Raw genomic sequence first — 19618 nt, 5'->3', positions numbered from 1 at the left:
GATTGCCAGGTAGCTTCATTTTCCTTTGCTGTTTTCACAGCTTAATCAAAGCAGGGCTTATTTTCACATAGGGATAATAATCATTCCAGCTCCTCATCACAAAATGAACGCATTTGTGTTCTGCAATCAACTTGAAGTGAGGCACTCAAATGCCCTAGAATAGGGTACAAAAATTCTTTTTGATTTCATTCATTTCAAGACAGTGTATTAATATTACCCTCCTTGATTCCACACACGTGTCATCTAAAATGTCACTACAGAATAGACCTATAATTAGCTCTTCAGTTCATACATTAAATACATTTTAATAAACAGCTCTCTTCTCTGACAATAGAATATTACTGTCCATTCTTAGCTATCAATCTCAGATTAGAGGGTGTTTCTTATTTGAAGTATTGATAAGACAAGCTGATCTGTGCACTGTACTTAAAATGCACCCTTATTGAATTATGAGCTATTCAGACTTATCCAAAACAATTATAATGACTCTGATAAGGTAGGAAATATTTTAAAACTGTAAAAACTGATTTGGGATTTCTGTAAGTCAAATATTCATGTTCCAAAAAGTTTAAGTTATCAGAAATTTAATACTTAAATATTAATTTAATAATAATTTAACATTAATGAAATGTTTAATAATCATTAATACAATAAATAATATAAGTAAATTGTTATATATTATATTTTATATATGAAGTAAATATAATTGTATCATATTTTCATACTAATATTTATTTAAAATACTTAATATTTAAAATTTTATATTTACATCATTGTAAGAAAATAGTTTAATATTCAATATTAAATTTTACAAAAATAACTTGAATAATTTAATTGCAATGAAGCCCAAAGTGATACATGATATTCACGGAAGTCAGCGTATTTGTTACTTCACCATGAATTATGGGCCCAAAAGAGACAAATACAATTTCAATCTGGTGATACATGAAACATGATGTATAAAGATTCAGATTGAAGTGTCACACTGAATGACTGGATTTTTACTTCTACTGGTTTATTTCAAACTATTTTTGAAGGAATCCTGAATGAGAGATTCCATCCATGAGTCTTTCGAATGCAGGACACCGTTATTCTGGAGAGCATTCCTTGTTCCTCTCCCACAGCTCTTTCCTGAAGCCTGAGCAGCAAAGGACATTCTGGGGCAGCTGATTGTGAGCCTCCTCACATACTATTTAAGTCTGGGTGTTGCCAGGAAACTGAGAATTGGAGCTGTTTGTTTTATAACAATACAGATCTGTATCCATGGCACAACCAAAATGTAACAGAGAGGAATTAGTAATTCAAAATATAAGTGAATAAGCAGAGATACAAGATTTACATTTTGGAGTAAATGTTATTAATTTAAAAGATTGTGCACAGTTCATTAAAGATAAGCTATAAATGGATACTTGTTAACCTGTGAGGTATGGAAAATTAGTGAAAAACATCAATCTATAATTGACATGAGTGGGTCCTCAAATCACTGCTCCACGTGCATATTTAAATGTTATCATCTGTCCATTTGGACATGACAGGCTGAGCAACCTATGGAGCAAGAATCCTGAACTTAAAGTACCCTTTACATAATCACCTAATACCAAAATCTGAGGGCATATAATGCATATTAATTTAATTAGGCTTTATGATGCTGAGCTCTATTTCTCATCATTTGACCTTTTTCTATTTTCTGTAAAGAATATGGGAACATGGACACTCCCCAAATTTAAATATCATGACTATACGGATTTAAATATCCATATCCATATTTAAATATCATGACTGTATGGATTGACATGCAAGCAGTTTCTTATTTTCTGTTGCTATAAAAGGAGTGTCCCTTTTCAAATCTACATATTTATGGTTAATTATAGTGGCACATATGAAAATATATTAAATTCTGCATTTTGTCAAGGTATTATCCTAATGATTAAGAACTGAAAAAAAAACTTTTATGGTGGAAAAATCTTATAGGAATTTTTATAAAGCAGTCTATATCTTTTTAAATAAGATGTGTATCATGATGGGTTTAAAACTTGGTAAAATATGTAACAAACAGTAAAGAATTAGTAAATATAGGAGTGTAATTTAAATTTCCTTTTTTTAACCTAAATTTTCTATAGTGTATGTGTATTATTTTTAGAGTAAGAAAAAAAACTTATTTTTAGATTAATCATACCTATGTATCTACTTAGATTTCTTAACACCTGTGGCAAAAAAAAAAAAAAATTCTAAAAATATATAATTACTTTCACATGTGCATCATTTAAAACAGTCGCTTTTGTTCAGAGTTCCTGACTGCATTCTGTGGCCCAGTGTAGCAGAGATGAGTCACAGTGAGCAGAGAGGATTATGGGGTAATGGAAGGGGCCCTGGGCTGCTGGTGGAAGGGGCCCTGACTTGTGAGCAGCCCCCTTGCTGAACTCCACTGTTTCCTATGAGCTGCACCATGAAAAAATGTTGCAATGTGTTGGTTAGATTTCTTTGCCTCTGTCCCTGGAATGTCACCTCCTGACCCCAAATAAATAAGTAAATAAATTCTGTCCTGAATAATTACCCTTCTGATGTGAAAATCAAGAGGCACTTTCCAAATCAGAATGCATAGAGGGCTGATATATCAACATTTACAAGCAAAGAGTGAAACCATCTTGAATGTGAAGTGTATTCTTGAATTAATGCTTGCTCAATGATGCCAGAAAATGGCCACAGATCCTGGTGGCCAAAGAAAAAGTTAAGACCCTAAAGCGAAGTCTACTTGTAGGCATAAATGTGTCTAATCTTTCAACATTAAGAATATGGCCAATTTGGTTAAAATTTTAGGTAGTAAAAGTTATTACTTAAAATTTCCTGCCTAATATAATTCTTACCCTGTCCAGTCAAACCACTATCCACATTTTCTTCATTACTTTACTGAAAAGATTTATCAACTGCTTTCTGTGTGCAGAGAATTGCTTGTTGGTAAATTTTAATTTAACGCAGAATAAAAGCTAATGCTTATGAGCAGGAGTAGCTTATAAAGTGATAGAGGCTGTTTGTCTCTAGACTTGGCAGCAGCAGAAGAGCTGAACACCCAGGAAAGCCCACAATAGGTAAAAGAGGTGAGCCCAGCTCTCCTTATGATGACTCCTGCACCTCCATTAGAAGGTCTGAGAAGTAATAGTTTGTATTCACACATTTTTCCCTATTGCCTTAATTACATGGCATTAACATTTTAAATGTAAATAATTGAGAAATAGATTGCCTACATGGGAAAATAATCTAAAAAAACCCAAAGAGTGGATATATGTATAACTGATTCACTTTGTTGTACACCTGAAACTAATACAACATTGTAAATCAACTATTCTCCAATAAATTTTTTTTTAAAAAAACAAGAAAGAATAAAGAAATATGACAACTAAATGCAATGTGGTACTCTGGATTGAACTGTGGGACAGAAAGAAAATATTGATGGAAAAAGTAGTAAAATCTAAATAAACTCTGGAGTTTATTTAAAAAAATAAAAAAAGAAATATACCCTATTACCAACTATGCAGTCAGATATCATCAAATTCATCCCTGCCATTGATTTCAGTGCATGCAATTCTGTAGAGTAAAGCTCATAGGGGATTTTCCCTCAAACTTATGTGCCATGTGTAAAAAACAATGACTGTATTTTGCAAATAAAAATTCCATTTTAAAAAGTGATTTATAAATAAAAATATATCTTCTCATTAGAATGTAAGCTTTAAGTGATTGTTCACTGCAGTATCTCCAGGATTGAGAACAATGACTTACATGTGTTAGCCATTACACAAATATCTGTTACATGAGTAATGTTCTCTGACCTTCTACCGAATCACATGGTTTATAGTCTGGCACAATTTTTATATGTAGGAATATGTTTCTCAGCAGTAGACAGCAGGAACCAGGGAGGGACAATATCTATCATGTACACCATCATATTCCTGGAGACTGACAATATCTTTGCACACAAAAGATAAATGTGCATTTTTACTATAAAATGGAGATAAAATACTTCAAATTTCAATATATTATAAAGAAAAAAATAAGAAAATATATGTAGGTACTCAGCTTATGGATAGCAGTGATTGTGATGGTGGCTTATTTTTATGCTCCTACTTCTGAGTTGGCCTCATGAGAGTCACCAGAGAAGTGAGTTGATTTGGTACCTCTGGTTCCAAGTAGGGTGCACTACTTTTTCTCTGATGTTTGGACCTTCCCTTCCCTGTCCTGATGGAGCACTACACCATCATGTGGAGACCTGAACACAGGAAATGTTCATCATCTCCTTTACTGCTCCTCATAAAGAGGAACAGAGTGGTCTTGGTATTATTTTAATAAAAATCCAGGACTTGAGAACATTTAAATGAATGTTATTTTTCAAGGCAGTCAACTGGTGATGCTGCACATGTATTTTCAGGAACAAGAAACAACACTTCTAGAGTGATGTACTATATTGATATATCATAGGCACTCAATAAATCTTACTGAATTGTTAACTTTAAGTGGTTTTTAAATTAAACAATGTAATTTTGAAATTAATTTTATAGACTGATATTTTTATTGACTATTAATTCTTATGAGTCAATCATTATTTAGCACTTTCAGGAACTACACATGCTATAAAAATAACTTAAAATTACAATTTCTGCCCTTCAAAGTTTTTAAATCTTTTAACTGTATGATCATTGTGATAGCAGAAAGACAGCATTGCTGTCATATCAATGAGTCAGACAATGGACACAGTGAAACGTCTAAGAAAGACACTACTCTTAACGTTCACTGTTGCTGTTGAAAGTTTTCTATGATTGTGATTAATTGCTTTTGAAATTTTGATCAAAATGGATTAGTCCAAGTTTCTGGTCCTGGCTCTCTACATCAAACCTCACTCTGGAATTACATAAATCAATGTAGTCTAGACTTCTGTAAAAACTGGGGGAGAGAAAGATGGAAGTAATTTCTGAGTTGTCAGTGACTGATGGATGTTTTGATTTCACAGTTTTAGTAAAGTAAAGGTCTTACCGTAGCTGTCATAGGCATCCTCACTTACTCCATGACCATAGTCATAGTACTCAGGCACACTGCAATAGATTTAGACAGCGATCAATGTTACTGTATTTAGGAGGAGTCAACCCAAAAACTTATATGGAATTTGAATGCAAAATGTGTGCTAAGGTAATATTCCAAGAATCTCTAGGCATAAATCAAATATTTGAACATAAATAATAATAGAATAATATCGAATAATAGAATTCAAAGAAGAATATTCAGTAAGAAAAATACAGGTTATTGACAAAAAGTGCTATGATTTTCTCACCCCACTTCAGTACTTTATCTCTATCCTCCAATTATATAAATCAAATTTCCTCTAAAGCACAAGTATGATACTTCAAGAGGAGAGTTATAAAATGTCTATTTCCAAGAAAAGTGCTCATAAGATGACAATCTGGTCAATTGTGTGTGGGTTTTAATGCAATTACCTTAAGAAATATACATCAATTTCATCTTCACTTCCAAACACTGAAATTATATTTATACTCCCTTCCAACTCTTCCACAGTATGTCCCTAGGCTTCTCAAATACATAAGCTATTTCTTCTCACTTAATATCTTGCTAGATGCTTAGCCTAATGTTACCAAGTCATAATTTTAAAAAACACTATACAAAGAGTGGAAATTATTTTAATTTAGCTTAGTATTTGGATAATTAATGCATATTTTAATTTTATTTAGGATCTACAAATATTTGTGATACACTGTATTTTTCACTCAAATAAGCTCATTCATTTAAAGTTCTCTACCTCATCTATACAATGGAATATTACTCAGCCATAAAAAGAAATGAAATTGAGTTATTTGTAGTGAGGTGGATGGACCTAGAGTCTGTATACAGAGTGAAGTAAGTCAGAAAGAGAAAAACAAATACCGTATGCTAATACATATATATGGAATCTAAAAAAAAAAATGGTTTTGATGAACCTAGGGGCAGGACAGAAATAAAGACTCAGACCTAGAGAATGGACTTGAGGACATGGAGAGGGGAAAGGGTAAGCTGGCATGAAGTGAGAGAGTAGCACTGACATATATACACTACCAAATGTAAAATAGATAGGTAGTGGGAAGCAGCTGCATCACATGAAGAGATCAGTTTGGTGCTTTGTGACCACCTAGAGGGGTGGGATAAGGAGGGTGGGAGGGAGATGCAAGAGGGAGGGGATATGGGGATATATGTATATATTTGGCTGATTCACTTTGTTGTACAACAGAAACTAACACAACATTGTAAAGCAATTATATTCCAATAAAGATGTTAAAAAAAACAAAGGAGATGACTCCGATGGCATAAAAAGAAAATGTTCAAATTCTTTTACAAAGTAATTAAAACAATGAATCAAAACCTGACAAAAGTGCAAAAAAGAAATGGATAGTTCAAATCAGAAACTGATCATATTATTGAGTTCACTGGACTATCTGAAAATAAGATGAAAAGATGTTTAGTTAATTTTTTTTTTTTTTTGCGATATGCGGGCCTCTCACTGTTGTGGCCTCTCCTGTTGTGGAGCACAGGCTCCGGACGCGCAGGCTCAGCAGCCATGGCTCACGGGTCCAGTCGCTCCGCGGCATGTGGGATCTTCCCGGACCGGGGCACGAACCCATGTCCCTTGCATCGGCAAATGGACTCTCAACCACTGCGCCACCAGGGAAGCCCCTGTTTAGTTAAAATTTGCATCCATTCTTCTTTTATTTTATTTTTTTCTGGATTTAATGAGGTATAATTGACAACTAAAAAATTTTCTAAATGTAAGTTTTACATCATGATGTTTTGATTATATATACATATATATGTTGTGAGATGATTACCAAAATTAAGTTAATTAACATAGAAAAATAAATTTCTCTGCCTGAACCTTAATTTATAAGCTTATATATTTATACATATATATTTACATATATAATTTGTATATATAAATTTATAAATTATATCAAGATATACTAATTCCTCTAAGTATATAAAAGTGTGGCAAGAAAATGGCTTAATATCAAATTGCATAAGGGCTGAGGGTGGGTGATAGATGCCAAAGAGTTAGGTTGGAAGGAAGAAAGAAAGGCCTAAAATTATTTGGTTGTTATTATCCTTCAAGGCAATCCCATAGGTCTCATTATATTAAATACTTGAGATTTCATTGATAGTAAGGAAAGAGAAGCAAAAAATAAAATAAAAGTCTGTATATTAGAGATGAAAAGAGAGATGGACAGAAGTTTGGCCATTTTTATCTTTCTGGGAGGCAATTGATAATGCACTAATTCAATTTCAGTGTAATGTAGCTGGGATAAAAAAAGATAACATGGGCTTCATTGCCCAGGATAATTATATACAAATTCTCTAAGAAAAATATGGTAGTAAGTTTTTCTCCCCATCTTTCTAAGACTTGAGATTGTAGAAGTCTAAAGTCATTGGCTGGTGGCTGGATGTTTATCTTAATAGAAATGATGCAACCCAATTGAGAACCCTCACATATGTATAGCAAAGTCCTGAAGTTTTTTCACTGATTTCCGGGATGATCAAGAATTGACAGTCATGAGAATGTGATTAACAAGCAGCATTCCCGTGTATCAGGATGAAGAGAAAATGAGGACACTGAGAGCAGCTGTTCCCTGCCTTCCTCACAATCAGTAAATTTCTCATGAGTAAGCCTGATTATGTTTCCCAAAGTGTGTTGTATGAACACCAGTAGCAAAAAACACTATCTAGTAGCATTACTATGTTTCTAAATGGATTTCAACTTTGATTTCAATTGATGAAGCTGAGAGGGAAAAAGAACAGTAGTGAGAGAGACCATGACAGGGAAGCTGTTATTGTCTACCATAAATGATACATACACACCAAGAGGGAATTTTAAATTTCAAAACTCTAAAAGGGGAAAATGAAACATACAAGACATTTGTAAAATAATGGATAATGCAAAATAATGGATAACAATCTTAATGGACTCTTCCAGAGTCCATACCTTTGCTTATCCAAATATTACTTCTCATTTCTCCCAGAAGAAAATATTTTACGTGGACAAATGGCCACACGGTGAGTGAAATATACTCCTCAGCCATGCTTGCAGCTAGCTGTGCCCTTGTGGCTGTGTCAGGAAACACGGGATGTGCACAGAAGTGAGGGTATCAACCTTGAGTTCATTTCCAAATGAAGAACAAGCTCCTCATCTTGGACTTGTTCACAGTCACCTCCTCAGATGGTAAAATGCACTCAAAGTGATGATCTAGTATCTACCATGCAAATACAGATAATGCTAGAAAGTCCTGCACTGTAGCATGGGAGGAACTTGTGTCTAAATGGTCATGTTGGAGCAGACTTACTCTAAATCACTGCCTACCTCAGGGATTGTTATGAGGGAAAAAATAACTTTTTCTCTTTTTTGAGTCACTGATTTTTGAATCTCTGTTACAACAATTTAGTCAAAAATAAAAATAAGTATGTAGGGGTGTAGAACTGCCATTAAAAATCTCAAAATATGGGTTATTAGTTCACTGGGAGGGTGGAAAGTGTAAGGAAAAAAAATACTGTAGGATGGAAAGCTGATGACCTTTGTCATGCCATCACCAGTGAAAACCTGAATGGCAGGCTATAAGCCTAGATATATTTTGGCACTATGGGAAAAAGCTGGACAAAGCCCAACTGTTGACAATCCTTGCTGCTTTTAAAAAAGGTTTAAAGAAGTTATGAGCTCAAATAAGAATGGGCCATTTTTCCAGAAGAAACAAAATTGAATAGAGCTTTGCTAAGGGAAGTTATCTCTGCCTAATTTATGTGTTAGTTCTATAATTTAAAAATGGGAGAAGGTTCAGAAATTTAGGGCTTAACAGGATTAGAGAAGTCAACTGTTTCTGTATTCCAATAGCAAGAGACAATGAGTGTTGTTCAAAGATGCCCTTACATCTTCCCATTAGACTTTGCTACAATACACAATCCCAGGGACAACCCTCGGGTCCCCAAACATGTATGGAAGCATGTTGCAAAAATTGTGAAGTCCCAATGAAGGCATGCTCTACTTTAATCATTTCAGATATGCCCAGAGATAAGACCATTTATCCATAAGGATAAGGAAGGACCTTCTGCTAAATCTGGCTTAACTCCCAGAAAAGAGAACCAAGATTGCCAGATGCACTCACCAAAAAAGTTATTTCAGTGCTGTTGCTTAGATGCCTCTTAACCTCTGCTTAACAGGGTTTTGTAACTGTTATTGCCTGTGGAATGTTTCCCAAAGGACCTTACTATTGTAGTTATTCTGTTCCTTTTACACTAATTTATATTGCATATTTTGTATGGAGAAGAAGGTCAAGAACAAGAAAGATATTCTGTCTATCATTTTATAGGTTGTGAGACTTGAAAGAACCATGAAGACCTAATCTTCCCGGACTCTAGATTTTGATCTGGTTGCAGTAATTGGAATTGAACTTGGATTTTCTCTTTTAAGCAGAAGGTAGTTTTTTTTTAATGTTTCTTTGTTTGAATGAGAAGACGGGTATTCACTCATTTGGATGATGAGAGGGCTGGGCTCCAGAAGACTTCAAGCTGTTCCAAAATCCATTTGGCTCTTCTTTCAATAAGAGAGACTGACAATCTCAAGACTACATTTCCTAGTATTCCTTACATTTGAGTGTGACCATGTGCAGAGTTATGTATACAAATTATTCATGATTTTCATAAAATTATATTCACTGTCCTCTACTTCTTTTCAGCTTTCATGTAACTGGCTGCAAACGTCAATGATTGGAGCCACTTTGGAAGACATTAACAATGGTGTAATGGACAGTATCTTACTATTTTCCAAAATTTGTTTGTTGAAATCTCAATACCCATTGTGATGGTATTAAGAGATGAGACATTTGGGAATTAAATTAGATATGGAGGGTGGAGCCCTAATGAATGCATTAGTGCTCTTAAAAAGCAGGACTCCCAGAGAGCTCTCTTGCTCTTTTTCTACCATGTGAAGATACAAGAAGACAGCAGTCTGCAACCCAGAAGAAGGCTTCACAAGAACCCAACCATGCTGGCACCCTGACCTGGGACTCCCAGCCTCCAGACCTATAGGAAATAAATTTCTCTTGTTTATAAGCCACCCAGTCTATGGTATCATGTTATAGCAGCCTGAACTAAGACAGATGGCATTCCACTAGCCTGGAAGCCTGAACGGTGTCATGGAGTAAAGTCCACCTACTTGCCTTGCTTTATTATGTGTGAAGGAGATAAATGTTTCTCTTGTTTGGGCCACTGAATTGTGGATCTCCTTATAATGGAAGCTTATCCCATATCCCAAATAATACAGTTGGCAATTAAAGCAATCACTTGAAGATGAATTGTTATTCAGTAAATATTTGTTCAATGAATAAATGATTAAATAAAAGAATTCAAAATAATAGAACATTTTGCTAAAATATCATTATAAAATTTTGTGTACACTTCAGAAGTGATGTTTACTTACATCAACAACAATGGGAACAATAAAGAAGAAAAACAAACCACAGGGACAATAGCCAAGATATGGAAGCAACCTAAGTGTCCATTAACAGATGAATAGATAAAGAAGATGTGGTATATATATGCAATGAAATACTACTCAGCCATAGAAAAGAATGAAATTTTGCCATTTGCAGCAACATGAATGGACCTGGAGGGTGTTATGTTTAGTGAAATAAGTCAGACAAAGACAAATACTATGTTTTCACTTATATGTGGACTCTTGAAAAAATTTTTAAAAAACAAACAAATACAACAAAACATGAACATACTCACAGATACAGAGAACAAACTAGTGGTTACCAGAGAGGAGAAGCATGGGGTATAGGCAAAATCAGTGAAGATTATTATGAGGTACAAACTGATGTAAAATAAGTGTAAAATAAGTTACAAGAATGTAGTGTTCAGAAGATGGAATACAGTCAATATTTTATAACAACTTAAATGGAGTAAATCTATTAAAATATTGAATTACTATGCTATATATAAATTGAAATTAATATAATATTGTAAGTCAAATATAATTCAATAAAAAAAAATAATTGCTCTTATTTTCTGATATGAATGAAATTCAGGTTAAAAGTTTAAAACTATTGTAACTGACCTATGCATGTGTAATTTTTATATTGTTATATTATTTTCAATTTTAAAAGCATATATGACTTGGCTAGAAAAAGTAAACTATGGTATTAGCTCTATGACTTTCATTTCATTATTTCAGAAAGCCATATTGCATTACTTTTGTTAATTTATCATGTTATTTAATTATGTTATGTACAAGTTAAAAGTGGTCAAATGAATTCAAACACAACAAGGTTATTTAATTTGAATGGATATTATTATTCCATTTTATATTTTAGAAACTATAGCAATCAAGGTTTGTAAACACACTGTTACAATTAGAGAGGTGTTAATTAAAATTATGACAATTATTTGTGGTTTGGAATATAATTACTCTGGTAGTTAGATATAATTTTCCTAGGAACTGGTGTATATATATAAAATCAGGATAGAACACGTTAGCTGCATTAACTCATTAATCCATGTCTAGTTATTCATAAAAAATTCTACACAACATTTTGGCTTTTTGAAATCAAGACTTAGACACTAATAAATATTTGGAAAAAATAAATAAACATTTTGGCAGAAAAAAATACCAGATTAATTAATTAATGATTGATTGTAAAATTTGAAAAAATCAGAGATGGAAATTTTCAGTTCTTTTTTGGAAGAAGGGCATTTTACCTTAAATAGGCTATGTTAGCAGTTTACTAAGACAACTAATTAAATAGAAATGAACACAATAGAAAAAACTAGAAAGAAATTTGGTTTCTAGGAAACCAAATAATACCTTCACCATAATCAAGCTATTTTTGAAGCAAGTGAGTCAGCCTGTGCCATGTTGACACTGCCATTTCCATCATGCTTCTCATCCAGCACTTGGTGCTCATGTTTCTGTGGTCAGAGCACTGATGCTGGGACAGACCTGTTCACAGGTCAGTCAGACTAACCAAGCTTGTAAATGAAATCTTTTAGATGTTCAATTATTGCAAAAAGAGATATTGGCAGTAATATAAATGATATCTCTGTTCCATAGGATGTGCTCATATAATCAAACCAGTTAGACCTGTAAAATGTGGGGGGGAACAGAGGAGGCAATTTGTTAAACAGCAACACTTTGCTTAATTTTTTTAACTATCTACTTTGGTAGCATATAAAAATTATCAGGGATGATTAAACACTTTACAAATACACCAGAGATTGTTGTGGCCTGGTAAGATTAAAACTCTCACATTAATAGTTTCCAGTTTATTTTGTTTATGCATTGTGTCCTTCATTTCAACCTTTTTCTGATTCTTGACTAAGCTGTAGATTTTGGGATATGAAAGTAGGACAAATAGATGAGTGTGAGTTTCAATTAAAGCTTTATTGATTATTTTCTGAATTGAGGAGAAGTAAAAACTACAAAATAATATTTCAGATGAAAGGATAAAGGGATTTAATTACTGTATTAATATGAAGGAAACATAACTACCCAACTATTCTTAGCACTTAAGTGGGTTCTCTTAATGTTTGTTCTCTTAAGCATTTGATCTGCAACTTTGTTATACTGTGCATTTACACTGTATTTCCAGAGATATTTGTTAAGTAAAGATAAATTTACAGCCCAGCCCCCACCCTCAATTTGCAAATTGATAGTTCATTTTTTAAATCCACTTATATGATGATCAAATCCTTCTGTTAAATTTCATAAATCTTCATGAAAGTTCCATTTACAAAGCTGGGAATCTAGTGTGTACATTAATGAGGGCAACACATAGGTTCATGAATCAGTTCTCACCACCAATGACAACCTCCCTCAGTGTTATTCAGGACATTAACCAAACATTGGTGGGAAGGAGGCATGAGAGACCCTTCACCAAACAGCTCAAGACTCCACAGCTTTCTTCAATGTCATGTTACCTACTAATTCTCATAGCTGTTCCCAGATCTTCCCTGGGGAAGGGGGAGACATCTCCTATTATTTCCAGCACTGAAAGTGAAGCTTGCCAAAATAGGATCAACTTTATGCTTACATTAGAGAATATGACCTATTTTCAAATAGGTTCTTAAAAATGATTTTCATTTGTCCATATTTTCTAGGGCAAACCTTACCTTCCCACAGAAACTAGCTGCATTGTCTCTCCTCTCTCACTTCTCAATATATTCTTTCATTTTCATTATTCCTGGCTACACATGTAACAGTACAATAACCATTAAAAAACACAGCAGATGCATATAGATATTCAGTCTATTTTGTAAAACACTAAAAATCAAACAGGTGGCACTGAAGCAGCCCTCATGGAAATTACAGTCAAGCAGAAAAGCAATTACACAAGAGATAAGGAGTGACTCACATTTTTTTCATTCATCAAACCTTGAAAAGAAAGAGAAATTAACTACTCAAGTGAAATGGAATGAAGAAGACTGACAGGTATGGCATCAGCACTAATCAAGTCTCAGAGGCAAGAAAAAGCATGGTCTGAGCAGCTATTACTTCAGAGCAGGAGGGGGCGAGTGTGAGTGAGACAGGGCTCAACAACAGATATGATAAATAGGCAGGAGTCACATCTTGAAGGACCTTTATTAGTCATGGTCAGGAGTTTGGATTTTACCTTACAAGACATTGAAGACAAGGAATGATTTAAGAAGGAGACAGGAGGAGCTTCAAGATGGCAGAGGAGTAAGACATGGAGATCACCTTCGTCCCCACAAATACATCAGAAATACGTCTACATGTGGAACAACTCCTACAGAACATCTACTGAACGCTGGCAGAAGACCTCAGACCTCCCAAAAGGCAAGAAACTCCCCACATACCTGGGTAGGGCAAAAGAAAAAAGAAAAAAACAGAGACAAAAGAATAGGGACGGGACCCGCACCAGTGGGAGGGAGCTGTGAAGGAGGGAAGTTTTCCCCACACTAGGAAGCCCCTTTGTGGGCAGAGACTGTGGGTGGAGGAGGGGGGAAGCTCTGGAACCGTGGAGCAGAGGTCAGCAACAGGGGTGCAGAGGGCAAAGCAGAGAGATTCCCGCACAGAGGATCAGTGCCGACCAGCACTCACCAACCCGAGAGGCTAGTCTGCTCACCCACCGGGATGAGTCGTGGCTTGGAGCTGAGGCTCGGGCTTCGGAGGTCAGACCCCAGCGAGAGGACTGGGGTTGGCTGTGTGAACACAGCCTGAAGGGGCTAGTGCACCACAGCTAGCCGGGAGGGTGTCTGGGAAAAGGTCTGGAACTGCCAAAGAGGCAAGAGACTTTTTCTTGCCTCTTTGTTTCCTGGTACACTAGGAGAGGGGATTAAGAGTGCTGCTTAAAGGAGCTCCAGAGATGGGAGCAAGCCGCAGCTATCAGTGCAGACCCCAGAGACAGGCATGAGATGCTAAGGCTGCTGCTGCAGCCACCAAGAAGACTGTGTGCAAGCACAGGTCACTATCCACACCTCTTCTCCTGGGAGTCTGTGGAACCCGTCAATGCCAGGGTCCCGTGATCCAGGGACAACTTCCTTGGGAGAACACATGGCGTACCTCTGGCTGGTGCAACGTCATGCCAGCCTCTGCCATCGCAGGCTCGCCCTGCACTCCGAAACCCTCCTTCTCCCTGGTCTGAGTGAGCCAGAGCCCCCGAACCAGATACTTCTTTAACCTCGTCCTGTCTGAGCGAAGAACAGACGCCCTCAGGCTACCTACATGCAGAGGCAAGGCCAAATCCAAGGCTGAATCTCAGGAACAGTGCAAACAAAGAAGAGAAAAGGAAACCTCTCCTAGCAGTCTCAGGAGCAGTGGATTAAATCTCCACAGTCAACTTGATGTACGATGCATCTGTGGAATACCTGAATAGACAACGAATCATCCCAAATTAAGGAAGTGAACTTTGGGACCACCAATATATATATACATATATATTCCCTTTTTCCCTTTTTGTGAGTGTGTATGCATATGTTTCTGTGTGTGATTTTGTCTGTACAGCTTTGCTTTTACCATTTGTCCTAGGGTCCTGTCTGTCCATTTTTTATTGTGTGTTTTGTTTTAGTATAGTTTTCAGTGCTTGTTATCATTGGTAGATTTGCTTTTTGGTTTGGTTGTTCTCTTCTTTTTAAATTACTGAAAAAAAATTTTTTAATAATTATGTTTTGGTTTTTATCTTAATAACTTTTTAATTTTATTTTATATTATCTTTTTCTTTCTTTCTTTTTTGTTCCTTTTATTCTGAGCCGTGTGGATGACAGGCTCTTCGTGCTCCAGCCAGGTGTCAGGGCTGTGCTTCTGAGGTGAGAGAGCCAAGCTCAGGACATTGACCCACCAGAGACCTCACAGCTCCACGTAATATCAAATGGAGAAAATCTCCCAGAGATCTCCATCTCAATGCCAAGACCCAGCTCCACTCAACGACCAGCAAGCTACAGTGCTGGACACCCTATGCCAAACAACTAGCAAGACAGGAACACAACCCAACCTATTAACAGAGAGGCCGCCTAAAATCAAAATAAGGTCACAGACACCCCAAAACACACCACCAGACGTGGACCTGCCCACCAGAAAGACAAGATATAGCCTCATCCGCCAGAATACAGGCACTACTTCCGTCCACCAGGAAGCTTACACAACCCACTGAACCAACCTTATCCACTAGGGGCAGACACGAAAAACAACAGGAACTACGAACCTGCAGCCTGCAAAAAGGAGACCCCAAACACAGTAAGTTAAGCAAAATGAGAAGACACAGAAACACACAGCAGATGAAGGAGCAGGTAAAAACCCACCAAACCTAACAAATGAAGAGGAAATAGGCAGTCTACCTGAAAAATAATTCAGAGTGTTAGTAAAGATGATAGAAAATCGTGGAAATAGAGTAGAGAAAATACAAGAAACGTTTAACAAGGACCTAGAAAAACTAAAGAGGAAATAACAATCATTAACAACACAGTAAATGAAATAAAAATTCTCTACAAGGGATCAATAACAGAATAACTGAGGTAGAAGAACGGATAAGTGACCTGGAAGATAAAATAGTGGAAATAACTACTGCAGAGCAGAATAAATAAAAAAGAATGAAAAGAATTGAGGACAGTCTCAGAGACCTCTGGGACAATGTTAAATGCACCAACATTCGAATTATAGGGGTTCCAGAAGAAGAAGAGAAAAAGAAAGGGACTCAGAAAATATTTGAAGAGATTATACTTAAAAACTTCCCTAATATGGGAAAGGAAATAGTTAATCAAATCCAGGAAGCATAAAAAGTCCCTTACAGGATAAATCCAAGAAGAAACACACCAAGACACATATTAATCAAACTATCAAAAATTAAATACAAAGAAAAAATAGTAAAAGCAGCAAGGAAAAAGCAACAAATAAAAAACAATGGAATCCCGATATGCTTAACAGCTGATCCTTCAGCAGAAACTCTGCAAGCCAAAAGGGCCTGGCAGGACATATTTATAGTGATGAAAAGGAAAAACCTACAACCAAGATTACTCTACAAAGCAAGGATCTCATTCAGGTTTGATGGAGAAATTAAAACATTTACAGACAAGGAAAAACCAAGAGAATTCAGCATAACCAAACCAGCTTTACAACAAATGCTAAAGGAACTTCTCTAGGCAAGATACGCAAGAGAAGGAAAACATCTACAATAACAAACCCCAAACAATTAAGAAAATGGTAATAGGAACATACATATTGATAATTACCTTAAATGTAAATGGATTAAACACTCCAACCAAAAGACATAGACTGGCTGAATGGATACAAAAACAAGACCCATATTTATTCTGTCTACAAGAGACCCACTTTAGACCTAGGGACACATACAGACTGAAAGTGAGATGGAAAAAGCTATACCATGCAAATGGAAATAAAAAGAAAGCTGTAGTAGCAATTCTTATATCAGACAAAATAGACTTTAAAACAAAGACCATTACAAGAGACAAAGAAAGACACTATATAATGATCAAGGGATCAATCCAAGAAGGAGATATAAAAATTGTAAATATTTATTCACCCAACATAGAAGCACCTCAATACATAAGGCAAATACGAACAGCCATAAAAGGGGAAATTGACAGTAACAAAATCATAGTAGGGGGCTTTAAAACCCCACTTTCCACAATGGACAGATGATCCAAAATGGAAAGAAATAAGGAAACACAAGCTTTAAATGACACTTTAAACAAGATGGACTTACTTGATATTTTTAGGACATTCCATCCCAAAACAACAGAATACACTTTCTTCTCAAGTGCTCATGGAACATTCTCCAGGATAGATCATATCTTGGGTCACAAATCAAGCCTTGGTAAATTTAAGAAAATTGAAGTTGTATCAAGTATCTTTTCTGACAACAATGCTATGAGACTAGATATCAATTACAGGAAAAAATCTGTAAAAAATACACACACGTGGAGGCTAAACAATACACTACTAAATAGTCAAGAGATCACTGAAGAAATCAAAGGGGAAATCCAAAAATACCTAGAAAAAAATGACAATGAATACATGATGACCCAAAACTTATGGGATACAGCAAAAGCAGTTCTATGAGGGAAATTTATAGCAATACAATCCTACCTTAAGAAATAAGAAACATCTCAAATAAACAACCTAAACTTACACCTAAAGCAACTAGAAAAAGAAGAACACCCCCCCACAAAATTAGCAGAAGGAAAGAAATCATACAGATCAGATCAGAAATAAATGAAAAAGAAATGAAGGAAATGATAGCAAAGATCAATAAAGCCAAATGATGGTTCTTTGAGAAGATAAACGAAATTGGTAAACCATCAGCCAGACTCATCAAGAAAAAATGGGAGAAGACTCAAATCAATGGAATTAGAAGTGAAAAAGGAGAAGTAAGAACTGACACTGCAGAAATACAAAGAACCATGAGACATAATTACAAGCAACTATATGCCAATAATGGGCAACCTGGAAGAAATCAACAAATTCTTAGAAATGCACAACGTTCTGACACTGTACCAGGAATAAATAGAAAATATAAACAGACCAATCACAAGCACTGAAATTGAAACAATTAAAAATCTACCAACAGGGCTTCCCTGGTGGCGCAGTGGTTGAGAATCCACCTGCTGATGCAGGGGACACGGGTTCGTGCCCCGGTCCGGGAAGATCCCACATGCCGCGGAGCAGCTGGGCCCGTGAGCCATGGCTGCTGAGCCTGTGCGTCCAGAGCCTGTGGTCCACAATGGGAGAGGCCACAACAGTGAGAGGCCCATGTACCGCAAAAAAAAAAAAAAAAAATTTACCAACAAAGAAAAGCCCAGGACCAGATGGCTTCATAGGCGAATTCTATCAAACATTTAGAGAACAGTTAATACCTATCCTTCTCAAACTCTTCCAAAATATAGCAGAAGGAGGAACACTCCCAAACTCATTCTAGAATCCACCATCACCCTGATACCAAAACCTGACAAAGATGTCACAAAAAAAGAAAACTACAGACCAATAACACTGATGAACATCTTTGCAAAAATCCTCAAAAAAATACTAGCAAACAGAATCCAACAACACATTAAACGGATCATACACCATGATCAAGGGGGATTTATTCCAGGCATGCAAGTATTCTTCAATATAGGCAAATCAATCAATGTCATACACCATATTAACAAACTGAAGGAGAAAAACCATATGATCATCTCAATAGATGCAAAGAAAGCTTTCAACAAAATTCAGCACCCATTTATGATAAAAACCCTCCAGAAAGTAGGCATAGAGAGACAACATAATAAAGGCCATATATGACAAATCAACAGCCAACATTGTCCTCAATGTTGAAAAACTGAAACCATTTCCACTAAGATCAGGAACAAGACAAGGTTGCCGACTCTCACAGCTAATATTCAACATAGTTTTGGAAGTTTTAGCCACAGCAATCAGAGAAGAAAAAGAAATAAAAGGAATCCAAATCAGAAAAGAAGAAGTGAAGCTGTCACTGTTTGCAGATGACATGATACTATACATAGAGAATCCTAAAGATGCTACCAGAACACTACTAGAGCTAATCAATGAATTTGGTAAAGTAGCAGGATACAAAATTAATGCACAGAAGTCTCTTGAATTCCTGTTCACTAATGATGAAAAATCTGAAAGTGAAATTAAGAAAACACTCCTATTTACCATTACAACAAAAAGAATAAAATACTTAGGAATAAACCTATCTAAGGAGACAAATGACCTGTATGCAGAAAAATATAAGACACTGAAGAAAGAAATTAAATATGATACAAATAGATGGAGAGATATACCATGTTCTTGGATTGGAAGAATCAACATTGTGAAAATGACTATACTACCCAAAGTAATCTACAGATTTAGTGCGATCCCTATCAAACAACACTGGCATTTTTCACAGAACTAGAACAGAAAATTTCATAATTTGTAGGGAAACACAAAAGACCCCGAATAGCCACAGCAGTCTTGAGACAGAAAAACGGAGGTGGAGGAATCAGTCTCCTGGACTTCAAACTATCTTACAAAGCTACAGTAATCAAGACAGTATGGTACTGGCAAAAAAACAGAAATATAGATCAATGG

At 35.8% G+C, this 19618-nt stretch overlaps 1 protein-coding gene across 3 annotated transcripts in view; it reads right to left on the bottom strand.

The window, feature by feature from the left end:
* The window catches only part of KHDRBS2 (KH RNA binding domain containing, signal transduction associated 2), a 730387-nt gene that overhangs the window by 49363 nt on the left and 661406 nt on the right, over positions 1-19618 (bottom strand). For 2 of the 3 annotated variants that reach the window (XR_003796744.1, XM_029243151.1), the window contains exon 8: positions 5023-5081. Coding sequence is in view for 1 of the 3 variants with exons in the window: in XM_029243151.1 (XP_029098984.1) it covers positions 5023-5081 (59 nt within the window). In the remaining 2 variants the exon portion in view is untranslated. Of the gene's footprint in view, positions 1-5022; positions 5082-11190; positions 11195-19618 lie in introns of all 3 variants that reach the window. The other variant, XR_003796745.1, reaches the window with a different exon arrangement.

This window comes from Monodon monoceros, unplaced genomic scaffold (assembly GCF_005190385.1).
Source record: "Monodon monoceros isolate NGI ecotype Baffin Bay Population unplaced genomic scaffold, NGI_Narwhal_1 Super_Scaffold_3, whole genome shotgun sequence".
In the NCBI taxonomy this organism is placed as follows: Eukaryota; Metazoa; Chordata; class Mammalia; order Artiodactyla; family Monodontidae; genus Monodon; species Monodon monoceros.
The sequence above is the reverse complement of the archived record's forward strand: the minus strand, read 5'-3'. Positions and strand labels throughout refer to the sequence as shown.